This window comes from Aquarana catesbeiana, linkage group LG06 (genome assembly GCF_042186555.1).
Source record: "Aquarana catesbeiana isolate 2022-GZ linkage group LG06, ASM4218655v1, whole genome shotgun sequence".
Lineage (NCBI taxonomy): Eukaryota > Metazoa > Chordata > Amphibia > Anura > Ranidae > Aquarana > Aquarana catesbeiana.
In genome coordinates this window covers 186,493,744-186,511,196 of record NC_133329.1, presented here as the reverse complement: position 1 = coordinate 186,511,196, position 17,453 = coordinate 186,493,744, and the positions used below count along the sequence as shown (strand labels likewise).

General features: G+C 44.3%; 1 protein-coding gene across 3 annotated transcripts in view; it reads left to right on the top strand.

The window, feature by feature from the left end:
- The window catches only part of SNX29 (sorting nexin 29), a 2,112,233-nt gene extending 2,095,027 nt beyond the window's left edge, over positions 1-17,206 (top strand). For all 3 annotated transcript variants that reach the window (XM_073591167.1, XM_073591166.1, XM_073591168.1), the window contains 2 exons: positions 10,187-10,326; positions 16,654-17,206. In XM_073591167.1, coding sequence (XP_073447268.1) covers positions 10,187-10,326; positions 16,654-16,663 — 150 coding nt within the window. In that variant the 3' untranslated portion in view covers positions 16,664-17,206. The remainder of the gene's footprint in view (positions 1-10,186; positions 10,327-16,653) is intronic.
- Positions 17,207-17,453: the final 247 nt, after the last annotated feature.

Below are 17,453 nucleotides of genomic sequence, written 5' to 3'. Positions count from 1 at the left end.
ATTTCTTCTTGTCTCATTGGGTAGTTTGAGTACCCGGTGGGTGCTTTTTGTCAAGCCCCGAGTCGAAGGCTATGTTGGTATCTCCTCCCACCACAATTGTGCCTTCAAGCATGGGTCCCAGTTTCTGGAACATTTGTTCAAAGAATTTTGCTTGGCCTCGATTGGGTGCATAATAAGAAACAAAGGAGTAAAGTCGGTCATCCAACACTCCCTTGATTAGGATGAATCTTCCATACAGATCTTTATGTTCCAGCTGGAGTGTGAATTTCGATTTGTGTGAGAAAAGAATTGCTACACCCTTAGTCTTATTTTCCGCATTAGCGAGGTAAAAATTTGGGAATTTAGGATGGATGAACTTGGGGCAATATGATCTAGGGAAGTGTGTTTCCTGTAACAAGATCACATCAATCTTTTGGTTATGGTAGTATTGAAATATTTTTCGTCTTTTAATCTGGGAGTTCGATCCCTGTGTATTATGGGATACTATTTGTAGGGGTGAGGTCAGTTTATCAGCTTCAGCCATGGAGCAGATGGAGGGGGAGTTCAAGCGACACACAGCCACTTACCCGTGAGCCTCGTGGAAGAGGTATATAGGATTTGTCCTGGTGTCTGGAATTCAAGTCAGGTAGGGAAAGGATGCAATATTTTCCAGAAGGACATCTGGAAGAAAGACAAGCATGAGCACCAGAAAGAGAGAAAAGTAAGTAACAATGGTGAGATGATATAGCTAACTTCAGAAGGGAGGTGAGGCAAGGCCCCAGCGCTCCCTTAAAAAAAATTAAAGAGTCTTCTTCTGCCAGAGAAGAAGCAACCCTGTCCAGGGGAGAGTGGTAATCCATATTTCCTGTTCAGGCAGAGGCACTGCTGCTCCGACATCAGCGTCTTTGTATTACAACATATATGAAATTAAATAACTAAACAATAGCAATTTATGATAGTAACGCAACCAGCTTAATTGAAATAAAACTGCCTATCAAGGTGTGTAACCTGTTCAGACCCGTATGGAGACCCTATGGGATAAAGGGAGGAAAGGCTAACATGTGGGTGGTCAGAAGGGGATCAGCGATGCTATGGAAAGAAGGTATAGTGGTATAATTCGGACATGGGGTCCCGTTAATCTTGTTACCAGTGTAGTTTCAATTGTGCGGTCCCTCCTGCTGAAATCAGCTAGGACATGCCCCACAAATAAAATAATAATAAATTAAAGGGAAGAGAAAAAAAAGGGGGGGGGAACCTCCCCCCACCACACCGTATCTGATACACTACATTTAAAATATAATGTTTTAAAATATCTAGAACCAGTGTAGAACCCAAACAAACCTTTCCTCAAAAGCCCTCCCTACCCTCAAAAAGTGTGAAAAATTGAAAAAGAGAAGGGGTGAAACAAGTGCTCCGAAGAGACCCAGCTGGGGCTATTCAAATGGGAAGGACCCAGAGTGAAAAAACTGTTTGAGCTCATCGAGCTTAGTCACATATAGTTAGGTAATTCAGGTAGGTGCGGATTCCTTGGATCTCTTGGTTTTTGGTTTCTGCCACACCAGAGTGATCGAGCTCATGGACATCTGTCGTTTAGAGGATCCAGGGGCAGGTCCAGGTGAAGGAGAAGACAGGGTCTGAGTAATGAGTCCCAGATGAAGGAGGAGTTTTTCTCCCTCCTGAATCTTGGAGAAGGTATGCGACTTGTTCTTATAGGAAAACTTGAGATTGAATGGAAATAGCCATCAATATTTTATGTCCTTCTGAGCGAGCACTGAGAGTTTAAGCGATCTCCTTTTTTGGATGGTAGATGGGGATAAATCCACAAAGATTTGAATAGAATGATTCTGGACCTTGAGATTTGCAATGGAGCGTGCCCGCTGCAGAACTTCTTCCTTAATCGCATAATAATGTAGTTTCACCACAATGTCTCTTGGGAGTCCGTCTGAACATGGGGGTCCCAGAGCTCTATGAGCCCTGTCCAACTCCAATTTGTGGGGGTGAATATCGGGGATAAGGCTCTGAATGTGAGAGCGAACCGCTGCATGCACATCTGTGACTTTTTCCGGAAGACCTCTGATCCTGAAGTTATATCTGCGAGATCTATTCTCAAGGTCGTCTATTTTAGACATGGGCGTCTCGAGCTGGTCTTGAAGGTCCTGTATACGATCAGTGTTTTGATTCATTCTGGCGATCGTGGTGTCCAGGTGTGATTCAATTGTTTCTATCCTAAGGTCTTGAGTTCCGCTTTAATGTCCCCTGTAATTTTGGCAGCTGTTTGAGAAAGTCCAATGCTCAGCATGTCTGAGAATCTGGAGAATAAGTCCGCTAAGTTATTAGGCATATTAGGCCCGGAGGGCATGGAGATCCTCCCTTAACTCTGGGAGAACGGAGCTTTCTTCCATAGGGGATAATAAAAAGTCCTCCATGGTGTGCCCTATCAATGATTCCGTGGATGCAGTTCCTATTAGTTGAGTGCTCTCTAATGCTCCGGGGAGAGGACTAAGGTGTATGGATTCCAGGGCTGTGCTGTGTGGGAAGTTACCCTGATTATCCCGTGCCGGAGGCTGGGTCGTGGCCGCCATCTTGGTTCCCTGAGGAGAAACCGCAGCGGGAGAGATTTGTGCCTATTAACCATTCCTGTGTATCAGATGTGGTACCCGTTCTCATCACTTCTCTGGGGCTGCCGGATGAGCTGGTGATGGGACTGGTTGCGTGCCTGTGTGGGCGCCTGTGTGTCGGAGCAAAGTGGCGCTCCCGGACTACGTGGCCATCTTAGAAGCCGCTGACGCGCGTGCACCTCGGGTCAGCTTCATTTCTCTGCCAAAATCCCAGAATATCCTCCCATATAATGTGGATGATGGCAGGGGATGATGTGGCAGAGTCTGGTGGAAGGATGGAGAGTATTAGTCTATCTGGGCCCGAGGATGGAGCTGGATTGAGCTAAAATGGCGGCTGGCCTCCAGCTGTGACTGAGGGGAGAGCTGGCTACAGCTCCAGACTACTCACTCCGGAGGCTCTCCTACAAGGCTGGGAGGAAGGCAGGTGAGATGCAGTGCTGCCTGGGTGGAGGATGGCAGGTATGAGGCACTGGGAGCCTGAGGATGGCTCCGGGAACAGCCGTAATGCATAGTTGCCAATAGTCCCGAATTTCCTCGGACATTCCCGTGATTTGGACCCTTTTCCCGATTTTAGTGTTTCCCAGGAAATGTCCCGGTAAATCCTTTTTTTTTTCCGATTTTTTTTTTTTTTTTTCTCCGCCGCTAGAGGTCCGCGGCCGGCGGAGATAATGTCTCCGTCGGCCGCCATTTTCCAGAGGACCAGGCGGGTTCAAGCTACAATGGAAAGAGAGCTGTGGCGCCGCCCACCCTCCGCCCCCGGAGGGGTGCATGATCATCCCATGCCTGTTCACACTGCTGCCTAAACATTGATCAGCTCTGTGTTTGAGCCGAGCTCAGGCTCAGCATTGGGCAGCGGCAGGTGTCCTGTGATTGGCCGAGCAGGTCATGTGCAGGACGGACGGAGGACATGAGGGAACTGGTCACATGTGGATGCAGGGCTGGACTGTGTCTGTGGGTAATCACACCAGCCCTGCATGCTCCTGGAGTTCTAACTAGTGCTGTGTGTCTCTGCTTCCTGAGGTTGGTCAATGGTCTCTCTCATCTGCTCTGTCAGCTGCCCACCCCCCTCCTCTCTGTCATACCCCCCTCCTCCCAACCTTCCTTGTTCCTATATACAGGAGGACTACAAGTAGCTGGGACATGGGAGGCTGGGACTTGTAGTCCTCCTAGTAGCTGGGACATAAGAGGCTGGGACTTGTAGTTCTTCTCGTAGCTGGGACATGAGAGGCTGGGACTTGTAGTCCTCCTAGTAGCTGAGGCATGGGAGGCTGGGACTTGTAGTTCTCCTGGTAGCTGGGACATGAGAGGCTGGGACTTGTAGTTCTCCTAGTAGCTGGGACATAAGAGGCTGGGACTTGTAGTTCTTCTCGTAGCTGGGACACGAGAGGCTGGGACTTGTAGTCCTCCTAGTAGCTGGGACATGGGAGACTGGGACTTGTAGTTCTCGTAGCTGGGACATGAGGGGCTGGGACTTGTAGTCCTCCTAGTAGCTGGGACATGAGAGACTGGGACTTGTAGTTCACCTTGTAGCTGGGGCATGAGAGGCTGGGACTTGTAGTCCTCCTAGTAGCTGGGACATGGGAGGCTGGGAGTTGTACTTGTAGTCCTCCTGTATTGGGGCATGGTAGGCTGGGACTGGTAGTCCTCCTGTATTGTGGGACATGAAAGGCTGTTGCGTATAGTCCTCCTGTAATGTCAGACCCCCCTCTTCTGTCAGACCCCCCTCTTTAATCCCTCTCCTCTCCCCTTTCTCTCACCCCCCCCTCTTACTTCCCTCTTTCCCTCCTCAGAGGGTGGGGGCCCTATGAGATAGGCTGTACAGGGTCCCAATAATTTCTAACAGCAGCCCTGTGAGTGAGTGCACCAGTTTGGATGTTTCTTGACCTACCCCCTGTCATAGAGGCTCTATGACAGGGGGTAGGTCAGTGTGGAGTGTAGGGGTCCCTCTATGACAGGGGGTAGGGCAGTGTGGAGTGTAGGGGTCCCTCTATGACAGGGGCAAGGGCAGTGTGGAGTGTAGGGGTCCCTCTGGGACCTACCCTCTGTCATAGATGGACCCCTAAACTCCACACTGACCACCTGTCATAGAGGGACCCCCACACTCACCTACCCCCTATCATAGAGAGACCCCTACACTGCAACACTGCATACTGACCGACCTGAGATGTAAGGAAGCACTCCGCTGGGGACACCTGAGATGTAAGGACGGAATCTACTGGGGACACCTGATGGCATCTGGTGGCAGGCGACGCGACAAGTGACACACTTGGGGCTCCCACTGGTTCTGCATTATGATGAGTTGAACTATTTAATTTTTTATTACAATGTAATAATGATAATAATGCGCTTCTATCATCCTGACACCATAACAACCAGGTGAAGGGATGATTGAAGCACTAACACCAGGTGTTTGGAGTATCTTTATTTGCTGATTGTTAAACTTTCTGAAATACACATATTTCTATTGTGGTGCAAGATCTGGGCCTGCTGTCCCACCATCCCTTTCTTTCCCTTTGTTTCTACCTCCACCCCTCGTTCATCTCAGACTCTAACCACACCCCCTTCAGGTCACGCCCTTTCAAGCCACGCCCATTATTCACGTAAACCACGCCCGTTTTTTGGTGCGGCGCCCTGCGCGCACCATATTTTTTTTACTATGACATGCCTACTTACGCATGCCCCGCCCCCTTATTATAATGCCACTCCACCTACAGCCAAAAAAGTGTCCCTAAAATTTTTTTTTCAATGTTGGCAACTATGCCGTAATGGACTAGGCTGAAGCCCGCGAATCGGCACAATAGTGGTATGGGCCAGTGCAGGGGATGATGCCCAACAAATCTGTGGGGTCCAAACCAGTTCCAGGAGTGATGAGGCTCGGATGGATGTGGATGGAGCTGGACTGAGCTAAAATAGCGGCCGGCCTCCAGCTGTGACTGAGGGGAGAGCTGGCTGCAGCTTCAGACTACTCACTCCGGAGGCTCTCCTACAAGGCTGGGAGGAAGGCAGATGAGATGCAGTGCTGCTTGGGTGGAGGATGGCAGGTATGAGGCCCTGGGAGAATGAGGATGGCTCCGGGAATGGCTGTAATGGACTAGGCCGAAGCCTGCGGACTAGGCCGGAGGCCACAAATTGGCACAATAGTAGTATGGGCCAGTGCAGGGGATGATTCCCAACAAATCTGTGGGGTCCAGACCTGTTCCAGGCGTGATGAGGCTCCGATGGAGCATTGGGGATTCAGGAGCTCTTCTCTGAGGCATCCTGCTCGGCTCACTTCCAGTCACGCCTACAATGACAATCTTATTATAATCACTAACCATTGGTTATATAAAAATACAATTATAAATGCACCCATTTGATGCAAATATAGAATCAGGTAATTCTCCCTTACCCCTACATTAATACATCCACCAAAATATGGATATATAAGATAAAATTGTATATATATTTTGCATATGTAATAAAAAATACTACAGATCATAACTATTAAAAAGAATACCCAGCATTACATCACTGAGTGACATATTAAATAAAAATTCATTAAAAATAGTGCAAAATTATTATAAAGCCCCCCTTGAACATCAGATGCATCATGTTTACAAAAACTAACTATAAGGGACAGGTACATTGATTGAAACTCTTCTTTATGAAGAGTGCAATAATAAATCTAAAAATAAATGATTAAATCATCACCTTTCAACGATTGCTGAGAAAACACTGGCGATCAAACTCTTTGTTTAGACCCCCCCACCCCCCCCGGCGATAAAGACCCTAATTAATGTATCCACCAGGATTCACATTTGCTAATTTCTCTAATATAATTGCACCCTCTCCAGTGGTATTGGGGGGCTCTATCCCTCAAAATAGCATCCCTTCCGGATTCTTAATGTGTTTCTCCCTAAAGTGGATAGATAAATGGTGTTTGTCAAATCCATTTCGTATATTCCTTACATGTTCTTCCATTCTGACCTTAAAAGCTCTCTTTGTTCTACCGACATAGATTAAGTTGCATGGACATTTAATGGCATAGACTACCCCCTTAGTCTCACAGGAAATAAAATCCATAATATTATATGCATGATTATTTTTAGGATTATTGAAGGTTTTTACTTTCTTGAAGTTTTTTGGGACTCTAATGCAGCTATAACAACGCCCACATTCATGAAAACCCTTAATGTCCCAAAACATTGATGGTCTGGATGGTGGAGGTTCTATCACATGTGTACAATCCTGTCGCTTAGGTTAGGGGCCCTTTTATAAATGATTTTTGGTTTGTCTGGTAGAGAGTTACACAGTGATATATCCTGCTTTAGCACACGCCAATACTTGTTAATAATCCTTTCTATATCCTTATTCTGTAAATTGTAATCCAATACTAAGCAAGTCTCATTACCAGAATTAATTTTCCTACCTGTAGTGTCCTCCAATAACCTTCCTCTATCCATGTCCCTAATTGTTATCCTTTCTCTCTCCAGAAAGTTAGCATCATATCCCTTGTCCCTAAACATCTTAGTTAATATATCTGTTTGTTTATCAAAAACTCAAACCCCTGTGCAGTTTCTTTTTATCCGCATGTATTGTCTCCTGGGGATCTTAACAAGCCAGGGCCTGTGGTGGCAGCACATCGTGGGAATGTAAGAATTACGATCTGTCTCCTTAAAGTATGTAATAGTCTCCATACTGTATTGAGTGTTCCTAATCTCTAAATCCAAGAAGTGTATCTTTTGATCACGTATTTCCCATGTAAGGCTTAAATTATGGTTATTTTGATTCATTGTGTTTAACAAAGATTCCACATCATTAATTTCCCCCTCCCAAACGATGATCAGATCATCAATAAAACGTTTGTACAAAAGGATTCTGGGGTCTGGATTCAATAAGATACCCTCTTCTACCCACTTTGCCATTTACAAGTTAGCCACGCTAGGTGCAAACTTGGTGCCCATTGCTACCCCCTTATTTGCAAATAATAAACATTACTGTACCGAAAATAGTTATGCGTTAAACAAAAATAAAGCAGAGGACAACCCGCGCAAACTAAACGTAATAATGAATGCAAGCTGGACACTTAAAGGATTCAGCAACCTCAATAGCAAATAACTAAACAAATGAAAGTGAGCGCAAACTGTTAAAAGCATTAAATAAAAGCATTAAATAAAAAGTCCATCTAGTAAGACATATATTAAATTTTTCTTTGCACAAACAGACTGGTCCCCTTTTCCTGCGTCTCAGATGTCATATACAAAATCGTATGGGTACGCTTACCGGAAAGGATGGACCCCTTAATTACAGGGGGTCAGACACGCCTGGATGAATATCTGATGGGCAGCTGCCTTAGATCTCGTCTGCGGTGGTCGGTCAAACAGTATATCTGAAGTGAAGCCGTAACCTGGGAACTCATCACATGTATCTTCACTGTGCAAATCCTGCATCCTCTGGTGTCAGATCTGACCATTCCCATCACTGCCAGGAGCTTCCTTTAATAAGGGGGTCCCCAGATCCCGGCCCCCCACCCTATGCGAATGAGTATGGGGTACATCGTACCTGGGGAAAAAAGTGTCAATAAAAAAAACACACTAAACAGGTTTTTAAAGTAATTTATTAGGCAGCTCCGGGGGTCTTCTTCTGACTTTGGGGGTCTCTTCCGACTTCTCCGCGCTCTCCAGCCTCTTCTCCGCGCTCTCCGGTATCTTTTGCTGGGCTCCTCCGCTATCTTCTGCTCTTTTGCCCACTCTGTTGCTAGCAGTGGCCGGTCTTCTCTGTCGTCTTCTTCCCTCTTCTCTTCTTCCGATCTTGACACGACGCTCTCTCCTGCTGTAATGCCGCGTGCATGATGCTCGACGACTTATATAGGCATGGGGCGCGGTCACCGGGTGATGTCAAATGCTCCAACTAGCACAACAAATGAGACACTTCGATAATCCCGGCGTGCGTTGTTCGCAAAACCGGCTTGTGTGTAAGGGACATCGGTCTCGAAGAGGAAGAGGCACAACCACTTCATCTGTGCCCACCAGTGCTGCCTGCCAGTGCCCACAGTGCATATGAGTGCCACCAATCTGTGCCCACCAGTGTATATCAGTGCCACCTATAAATGCCCACAATTGCCACCTATCAATGCCCGCCAGGGGTGCGAATCAAGGCCTCATCAGTGCCACCTAGCAGTGCTGCCTATCAGTTTCACCTACCAGTGCCCATCACTGCCATCTATTAGTGCCCATCAGTGCCACCTCTCAGTGCCCACCAGTGCCACCTATCAGTGCCACCTCATCAGTGCCCACCAGTGCCGATTATCAGTGCCCATCAGTGTATCCTTATCAGTGCCCATCAATGCAGCCTATCGGTGCCCATCAGCATACATCAATGAAGGAGAAAAATTACCTGTTTGCAAAATTCTATAACAAAATATTTTTTGTTTTGTATTTTTTTTCTAAATTTTCGATCTTTTTCATTTTTTAAACAAAAAATAAAAAACCCAGAGGTGATCAAATACCACCATAAGAAAGCTCTATTTGTCAGGGAACAGTATTGCATGACTGTGAAATTGTCGCTCAAAGAGTGAAAAAAGCTGAAGAGCTGAAAATTGGTCTGGGCAGCTGGGGGGTTTAAGTGCCCAGTAAGCAAGTGGTTAAAGCACTCAACTGAGCTTGCCAGAACCACCCCTGGAGGGAGTCTATTCCACATTTTCACAGCTCTTACTGTGAAGAAACCTTTCTGTATTTGGAGATGAATTCCTCTAGATGTAAAGAGTGCCCTCTATTCCTCTGTGATGACCTTAAAGTGAATAACTCAACACCAAGTTCATGATATGGACCACTTATGTATTTGCACATGCTGATCATATCCCACCTTAATCTCCTCTTCTCAAGAGGGAATAGATTTGGTTCCTCTTAACAGTTTGGTTGCCTTTCTCTGCACTTTCTGCAGTTCCCCGATATCCTTTTTGAGAACTGGTGCCCAAAACGGAACTGCATATTCCAGGTGTAAATTGGAGACATCCTGTAAGGACGTTATTCCACTGCATAGCTTAGTGTCATCTGCAAAGACAGAAATGTTACTTTTAATCCCAGACCCAATATCATTTATAAAGATACTAGGAAGTAAGGGTCCCAGCACCCAACTGATAACCTTAGACCATTCCGAGTACGAGTCATTAACCACTACTCTCTGAATTAGCCAGTTTTCTATCCTTTACAAATTGATTTTTCCAAGCCTGTAGACTTTACCTTACACATGAGCCATGTGTGGGGAACTGTATCAAACGCTTTTGTAAAGTCCAGGTATACCACGTCTACAGCCACCTCTCTGTCCAAGGTTTTACTTACCTCCTCATAAAAAGAAATCGGGTTTGTTTGACAACTTCTGTCTTTCATGAATCCATGCTGTCTGTTGCTTAAAATATTTTTTTCCAACAAGAACTTGTCTATGTGGTCTTTTATTAACCTCTCCAGTATCTTCCCGACTATAGAAGCTAAACTAACAGGTCTATAGTTACTAGTTAAAGACTTTTATCCCTTTTTAAATATGGGCACTTTATTAAAGAACTGTAGGAAATCAATGAGATGAAATATAAGCAGTCTTTTTTGTCTTTCTAGGACGCAAAATTTGTGGAGGAACGGAGAAAGCAACTACAGGTCTACCTTAGAAATGTCATGAACAAGGTCATCCAAACTATGCCAGATTTTGTTGCCAAACCGAACAAAGACAGATTGACAGATATCATACCCTTTTTTGCGTAAGTTGTCGTTGATCTTCATTTCTGTATTGCCAGCATACTATTATCAGGTGCAGCACATAGGTGTGTTGTGACGCAGGTAGTTAGATGATTTGATAGGCAACATTTTAACACATAAGATGACTTCTCTCCACCCCTTTTCCTGTTCTTTATTTTTTTTTTTCTTTTTTATTTTTTTGCCACATCAGACAACCTTTTCAGGGGTCTTAAATCAACTTTACAGTTCATTTCCGTTTAAAATAAACCCCAGAGTCACATCATCGTGGCCTTTGCTATATCAAAAAAGAACAAAAAGGGGAGCACAAGAATAGTATAAACATAGTATAACAATGTTATTTCGTATCACGCCCGTTAATATACTTAACCCCGTCTCTATTCCTAGATTTAACTCCCATTTCCTTTTACTTCTATTTCCCCCCCCCCCCCGCCATCCCCTCCTATCCCCTCCCCGGGTCCCCCCCACCCCTCCTCTCCAAGGTCTATTTTTCTTCTACTCTCCTCCTTTAGTCTAAGGCTTTGAATTCTTTGGCATAGCTCCATGTTTTTTTAAATTTTTTCCATCGGTCCCACCTACCCATGTTTCCACTTCCTGTTTCCTCGAGCAAACTCCCCAAGGTCTCCATATTGCAAGTCTCCTCTACGGCATCGAACCACTCCCAAATCTCTGGGGACTCTCTCCTCTGCCAATTCCTCGGTATCGTTCTTTTTGCAGCATTCAGTAGCTGCGGTACCAGTGACTGTTTGTATTTCTTTGAGTCTCTTGTCCCCCCATGGAACAGGACCTCCCAAGGGTCTTCTACCACCTCTATTCCCGTGATTTTTTTAATTAATTCTAGTATTTTACTCCAGAAGTTTTTAATTTTGGGGCAGTTCCACCACAGGTGACCCATTGTACCTACTTCTTGGCAGCCTCTCCAACAATTGGCTGACCCTTTCTGGTATTTACTAGTTATCTCTGGAGTGAGGTAGCTTCTGCTAATGCATTTGTAGTTCATTTCTACCTTTCGGGTGTCCATTGCTGAATGAGCGATCATTTTCAAGATTCTTTTAATTGTGACTAAATCCTCCTTAGTGCCCAAATCTCTTTCCCATTTGGCTATAAATGACGGTATTTCCAATTTTTCTGAGGTCATCAAAATTTTGTATATTTGAGATATTGTATTTTTTGGGACCTCTTTATCACACAACCTCTCAAGGTCTGTCAATTGATCCCCCGACCTAATCGGGTGCGGTAGCGTATTGATAAAATGACTTAATTGGAGATAACGCCATCTCTCTAATCCCCGTGGTTCCCTTCCGTGTATAAGTTGTTGGAGTGGTATAATTTTTCCTTCGTTCATTATTTCTCTTAGTTGTGAATTCCCCCAAAGTGCTTCTTTTCCTCTAATATTCTCCATCCCTGGTGCGAAAAAGTTGTTATCTATTAGTGTGATCAATGGTGAATTGTAATTCCCATTAACTTTCTTATATACCCCATCCCATATTCTAAGGACATTTCGTGTTATGACATGTGTACTGTTATCTAACAATCTAAAGTGTGGGGGATTCCATATAATAGTGCCTAGTTGTGCATTACTAATATTTTCCTCTATTTTCACCCATTTTTTTTACTTTTCCTTCCTCGTCCATTCTACCACCCTTGATAGTACTACAGCTTTATAATACATCTGCACATCGGGTACTGCCAGGCCGCCATCTGTTTTCCTTTGTTTCAATATCTGAAAGGAGACTCTGGGGTTTTTGTTTCCCCAAATAAAGGTCATAATTATTTTTTTTAATTTTCTCAGGTAATATTGGGGTAATGGGGCTGGTAGCATCTGGAAGTAGTATATAATTTTGGGTAATAGAACCATTTTGATGACATTAATACGTCCGATCCATGACAGGGCCTTGCCGGAGAATCTCTTACAGTCTAATCTGACGGCATCGAGTAGCGGAATATAATTACTTGTGAATATCTTTTGGATTGTGTTAGTTAGCTTGATACCCAGATATTTTAATTCCTTAGTCCATTTAAAACTAAATTCTTTTTTCAAAGTCGCTTCCTCTGTCTTACTTATATTTATATTTAATACTTCCGATTTGTTCATATTTATTTGGAAGTTAGATACCTCTCCATACTTCCTCACTGCTTTTACTAGTTTGGGCATAGTAGAGATCGGGTCCGTTACATAAAAACAACACGTCGTCCTCAAACGCTGCGACTTTGTGCTCTTCCTCTCCTACCTTCACACCTCTAATATCGGGGTCTCTTCGTATTGTTGCCAAGAGGGGTTCCATAGCTAGAACGAAAAGCAGCGGGGACAGGGGACACCCTTGTCTCGTGCCGTTTTCCATCTCGAATGGTTGAGATATTAACACATTGATTTTTACTACGGCAGTTGGATGGTGGTAAAGAGTTTTAATCCTCCGGATCATTTTAGGACCTAGCCCCATAGTCTCCAAGGTCTGGAACATGAACCCCCAGTCTACCCTGTCAAATGCCTTTTCGGCGTCGATTGACAGAAGCAGTCCTGGGGGCCCACTCTCCTTCATTTTTCCCAATAGGAGAAGAGTCCTGACCCCATTGTCCCTCCCCTCCCTATTGGGAACAAACCCTACTTGGTCTGGGTTAACTAATGAATTCATAAATTCCTTTAATCTCTCTGCCAATACTTTTGCATAAAGCTTTGTGTCATTATTCAGCAAAGAGATTGGGCGATAGCTCGAGCATAGTGATTTCTCTTTACCTTCTTTCAATATAATTGTAATAGAAGCTTTTAGTGCCTCCCTACTCATCTCAAAGCTGTCCCCCAGACCATTCATGTAGCGACATAGCCTAGGTACCAATGTTTCTTTAAATGTTTTATAATAAAGTATTGTCAGGCCGTCCGGGCCAGGGCTTTTCCCGGATGCCGTTGCTGCTAAAGCTTTCCTGATTTCTTCTTCTGAGATTGGACTTTCTAATAGTTCTCTGCCTTCTTCTGAAATCTTGGGTAACGCTGCCTTTTTTAGATAGTTGTTATATCTTAATCTCCTATTTTTTAAAGAGGTGTCTTGCCTGGGGACTGAATATAGGTCTTTATAGTAGTTCTTAAAGATCTCCGCTATACTTCTAGTTGAATATTCCATATGGCCTTCTTTGGTCTGAATTTTTTTCTATAAAGTTCCTGGCTTTCTTCTTTTGTACTATTTTTGCTAACTGTTTGCTGGGTTTATTACCCCATCTAAATCTCTCCCAGGTCATCTTATTAAATGTTACTCTTGACTCCTGCTCCATTGCGGTTTTCAGCTCCGATCTTTTAATAACCATCTGCTGATGTATCTCTTGGGGGAGCTGGCACGCTTGTTTTTTATGTTTTTGTTCTAATCCTGCCAGGTCAGCCCTTAGTTTTTGAATTTTGGCCCGTCTATCCTTCTTCTTCCTCGCTCCCATTTCCACCAAGACCCCCCTGATATAGGCTTTATGAGCCTCCCATAGCATAGCTCCCGACACTTCCCCCATGTCATTTACCTCAAAATAGTTTTCTAATTCCTTTCTAATTCTATTGACACCCTCCTCCTCCTTTATCAACTCCTCATTTAGCCTCCACTGCCCCCTATCGGCCTGACTTCTACCAGTTGCCATTTCCATGGTCATAGGTGCGTGATCTGAGTAAGTTATATTTCCAATCTTGGACTCTACTATCTTATCGATCGCCCGATGTTCAACTAGTCCCCAATCAATCCGGGAGTAAGACCTGTGCACAGGGGAGAAAAACGTATAGTCTCTTTTGGTTGGATGTTGAACTCTCCAAATATCCACCAATTGGTAGGTGGAGAGTTTTTGCTTTAACTCTTTCAAGTGAGCGCAGTTCCTCCCCTGTGTTCGGGCCGTACTGTCTAAATCTGGATTAAGACAAAAATTAAAATCCCCCATTAGTATTAGATGTCCTCTCATGAACTTCATTATTTTCCCCAAAATATTAGCTAAGTACTTCGTCGGATTCTTGTTTGGAGCATAAATGTTGACTAATGTATATTCTACTTCATTTAGTCTACCTCTGAGGCACAGGTATCTACCTTCTGGGTCCACTAATCTTTCCTCCAGCACAAACCTTGTTTTCTTTGCAAAGCCAATGGCCACTCCCCGTGCCCTATTAGAGATGGTATCTCCTTGGTACCAGACTGGGTATTCGTTTGAGAACAATCTAAGTCTCGATTGGAGTGTAATATGTGTCTCTTGCAAGAACACCACATCTGGGCCCAATAATTTTAACTCGTTGAAGATATCCCATCTTTTCTTGGGGGTGTTTAGGCCTTTGACATTGTATGTTATAAATTTTATTGTGGCCATGACCCTTTTTCCATTCTCCTAAATTCTCCCTTTACCTTAGACCTTGGAGAGTTTTCCCTCTTTCTTGATATTGAGATTGGACGGAACCCCCTCCCTCTACTCCCCCTCCCCCTCCCCTCCCCCCCCCCCCCCATCGCCCATTCTATTCTAGATGCCTCCAGCGTGTTGTCGGCTAGTAATTCCTCTCTTGAATGATCAGGAGTCTGATCTTCCCTCTCGTTTAGTCCCTTCTTCTTTTTGTCTACCATATTTGATTTTTGGGTTTCTTGATGGGCGCTTCCCTGGCTCCCCCCCTTGACCATATATTGCTTAATTGTACTTCCAGCAGCGTTCCCTGGTAGATTATCTTTTGGGGTTTTCGGTGGTCCCCCCTTCCCGGTTTTAGATGCGTTCCGGCTCATACTATTTTCCTGCTGAGCTATCTCAGTTTGATTTTAATCTGTGTGTCCAACACTCTCAAGAAATAGTCCCGGGTACAACTCTCTCCCGCTAGTTAACCAATCAATCTGAGGTTGTCAGTGTAGATACCAATGTGGCAGTAGTAAACTATTAGCGACTTGAATGAGACTCTATGGTACTGAATTTAGCCCCGTGTTGCATTGTCTGGTAAGCGTGTTTCCAAGCTATTTTTTGGTATACCAGTATTGTGATACAAGGAACTTACAACGGTAGCTTATGAGTGTGTTAGACATAGTCTACCTAGCCTGGAACTAGCTTCCAATGCTGTAGGAGTGAACATCGCATACGGGTACAGTGCTGCGATTCCACAGAGCGAGTTAGTTGTAGCTTTGGTTGTATCCAAAGCACTTTTATATTTCAGCAATATATGATGTCTCAAGCTTCATCTGTAATCAACCAGTACTCAAAGGTTAACGAACTTTAAATCACATTTCTTTATCACTGGCCAAGTTTGTGCTGTATAGTATATACGGCGGAGGTACCCACCACCCCTTCACTGCATACACATATACCCCTAAACCACAGGGTGAGCATACAGGCGTAGGACATGTATTAGTGTCATAGGCTTGTTTATTATATCCCCGCCTTCCCTCCAATGTCAGTGCGGATACCGTGGTGTAGGAACTCAATTGCAGCTTTGATCGTATCTATAGGCTTTGTATTTCAGCAAGATATAATGCCCCTAGTTTCCTCCGTAATGGATCAGTGTTCAAAGGTTAACGAGCTTAAACAACATTTCCTTGCATTTGGCAAATCTCATGCTTCATAATATATACAGTGGAGAGACCCACCACCCCTCCACTGTCTCACCTAGTTTAATAGGGACAGCAGGAGTTACCATACACACGTTGATCAGCAGGTTTCCTAGCTTCCCAATCTACAGTCTTACTTCTCCTGGCGTGCTCCTTATAAGCCTTACACTCTTACCTTGGAGATGAGTATTTTTAGTGAGTCTCTTACCACCATTACTTGTACTTCTACCTTCTGTTTGAAGCTATTTGATACTTCCCCCAGCTGGAGTCAGATGGGTTTAGCTGTCAGGCTTGCTTGCCACTATCAGGGCTCTGGATCTCCCAGCATATATCTTCCACTTCAGCGTTCAGTCCCGGTCCTGTCTCACATGCTGCCAGTACTCAGTGCGGAGGGGGGGGGGGGGGGGGGTAGCGAGGAGCTCTGGTCTGTTAATCGAGGCCGTCACCACAGCTGTTTCTCTCTGTCCTCCTGTCCTCCGTGCACGGATCTAAATCATCTCCTAGCACACAGGTCGCTGCACGGTTCTCTCAGCGGGATGGCTCTCCATATCCTCTCCATCCCCCCTGTTTGCTTGTCCTGATATGAGAGAGAGCCGGCTGGCACGCCAGCAGGATGACACACCTCCCACTCCTCCCTTCCCTACAGACGTCTCACGTCATCTCCCCCTCAACGTCCCTTCCTGTTCTTTGTAATCCTGTTTGTATTAGTGCAGTTTTGGATTCCTCTTCAGATGGTAAATTTTGGTTACTAATGGCTTCTCTTTCATTTACTTTTTTTTTTTTTTTTTTTTTTTTTTACAGATCGGAATGAACAGGCTTTATTGCTGTTATACTTTATTGTTCTGAAGTCAATTCATTGCTCCACTATCAACCTTGGATCTACTGCATCTGGAGGATGTAATTTAAATCTAGCACTCAGGCGCTGACTGCTGAACAGTATTTTGCGTATTCTATGTCTATTGAGTGTAAAGGGGGTAAAGAGCAGGACACCCCAATACTGACCGTTTCTCAAAGCAACAAAATGACTAGTGACCAAATTAAATAAATTCAAACCGGATGCCCCTAGAAATATTGGTTTGATCAAGTGATGATCCACTCATCTCTTAGTAACTTGACAAAGAATTTTATTGGTCATGTGGCCTTTTGAAGTTTTTGCAAATGCAAATCATACTTTTGCAAAGTTTATGCAACTTATTTTATTTAAGACATGCGTACTTACACTTGAAAGTTAACAGCTATAGGATTTTGTTGTTAATCAATCAGGATTCTGAAGTAGCCTATTTGATTTTCTACTATCGCTGGATAATGTAAACTGTTTATTTTTAACCAATAAATCAACCCAATAGTGATAATTGATTGAGTGATCACTGATGGGTGGTTCAGTATGCTTATTTGTGTCTTGACACGTTAGGCAGCAATATCTGATCATTATAGTTTGACTTGCCTTCCCTTAACCTCATGATTATGCCATTTGGCTTTAAGCTAGACAAGGCAGTAGGGCCCTATCACAGAATTTTCAAAGAGGTGTAACCCTGTTATTGGGGGGGGGGGGGTTCATATGAAGTTGCCCTCCACCTAGAACATTGGCAGTACCTCCACCT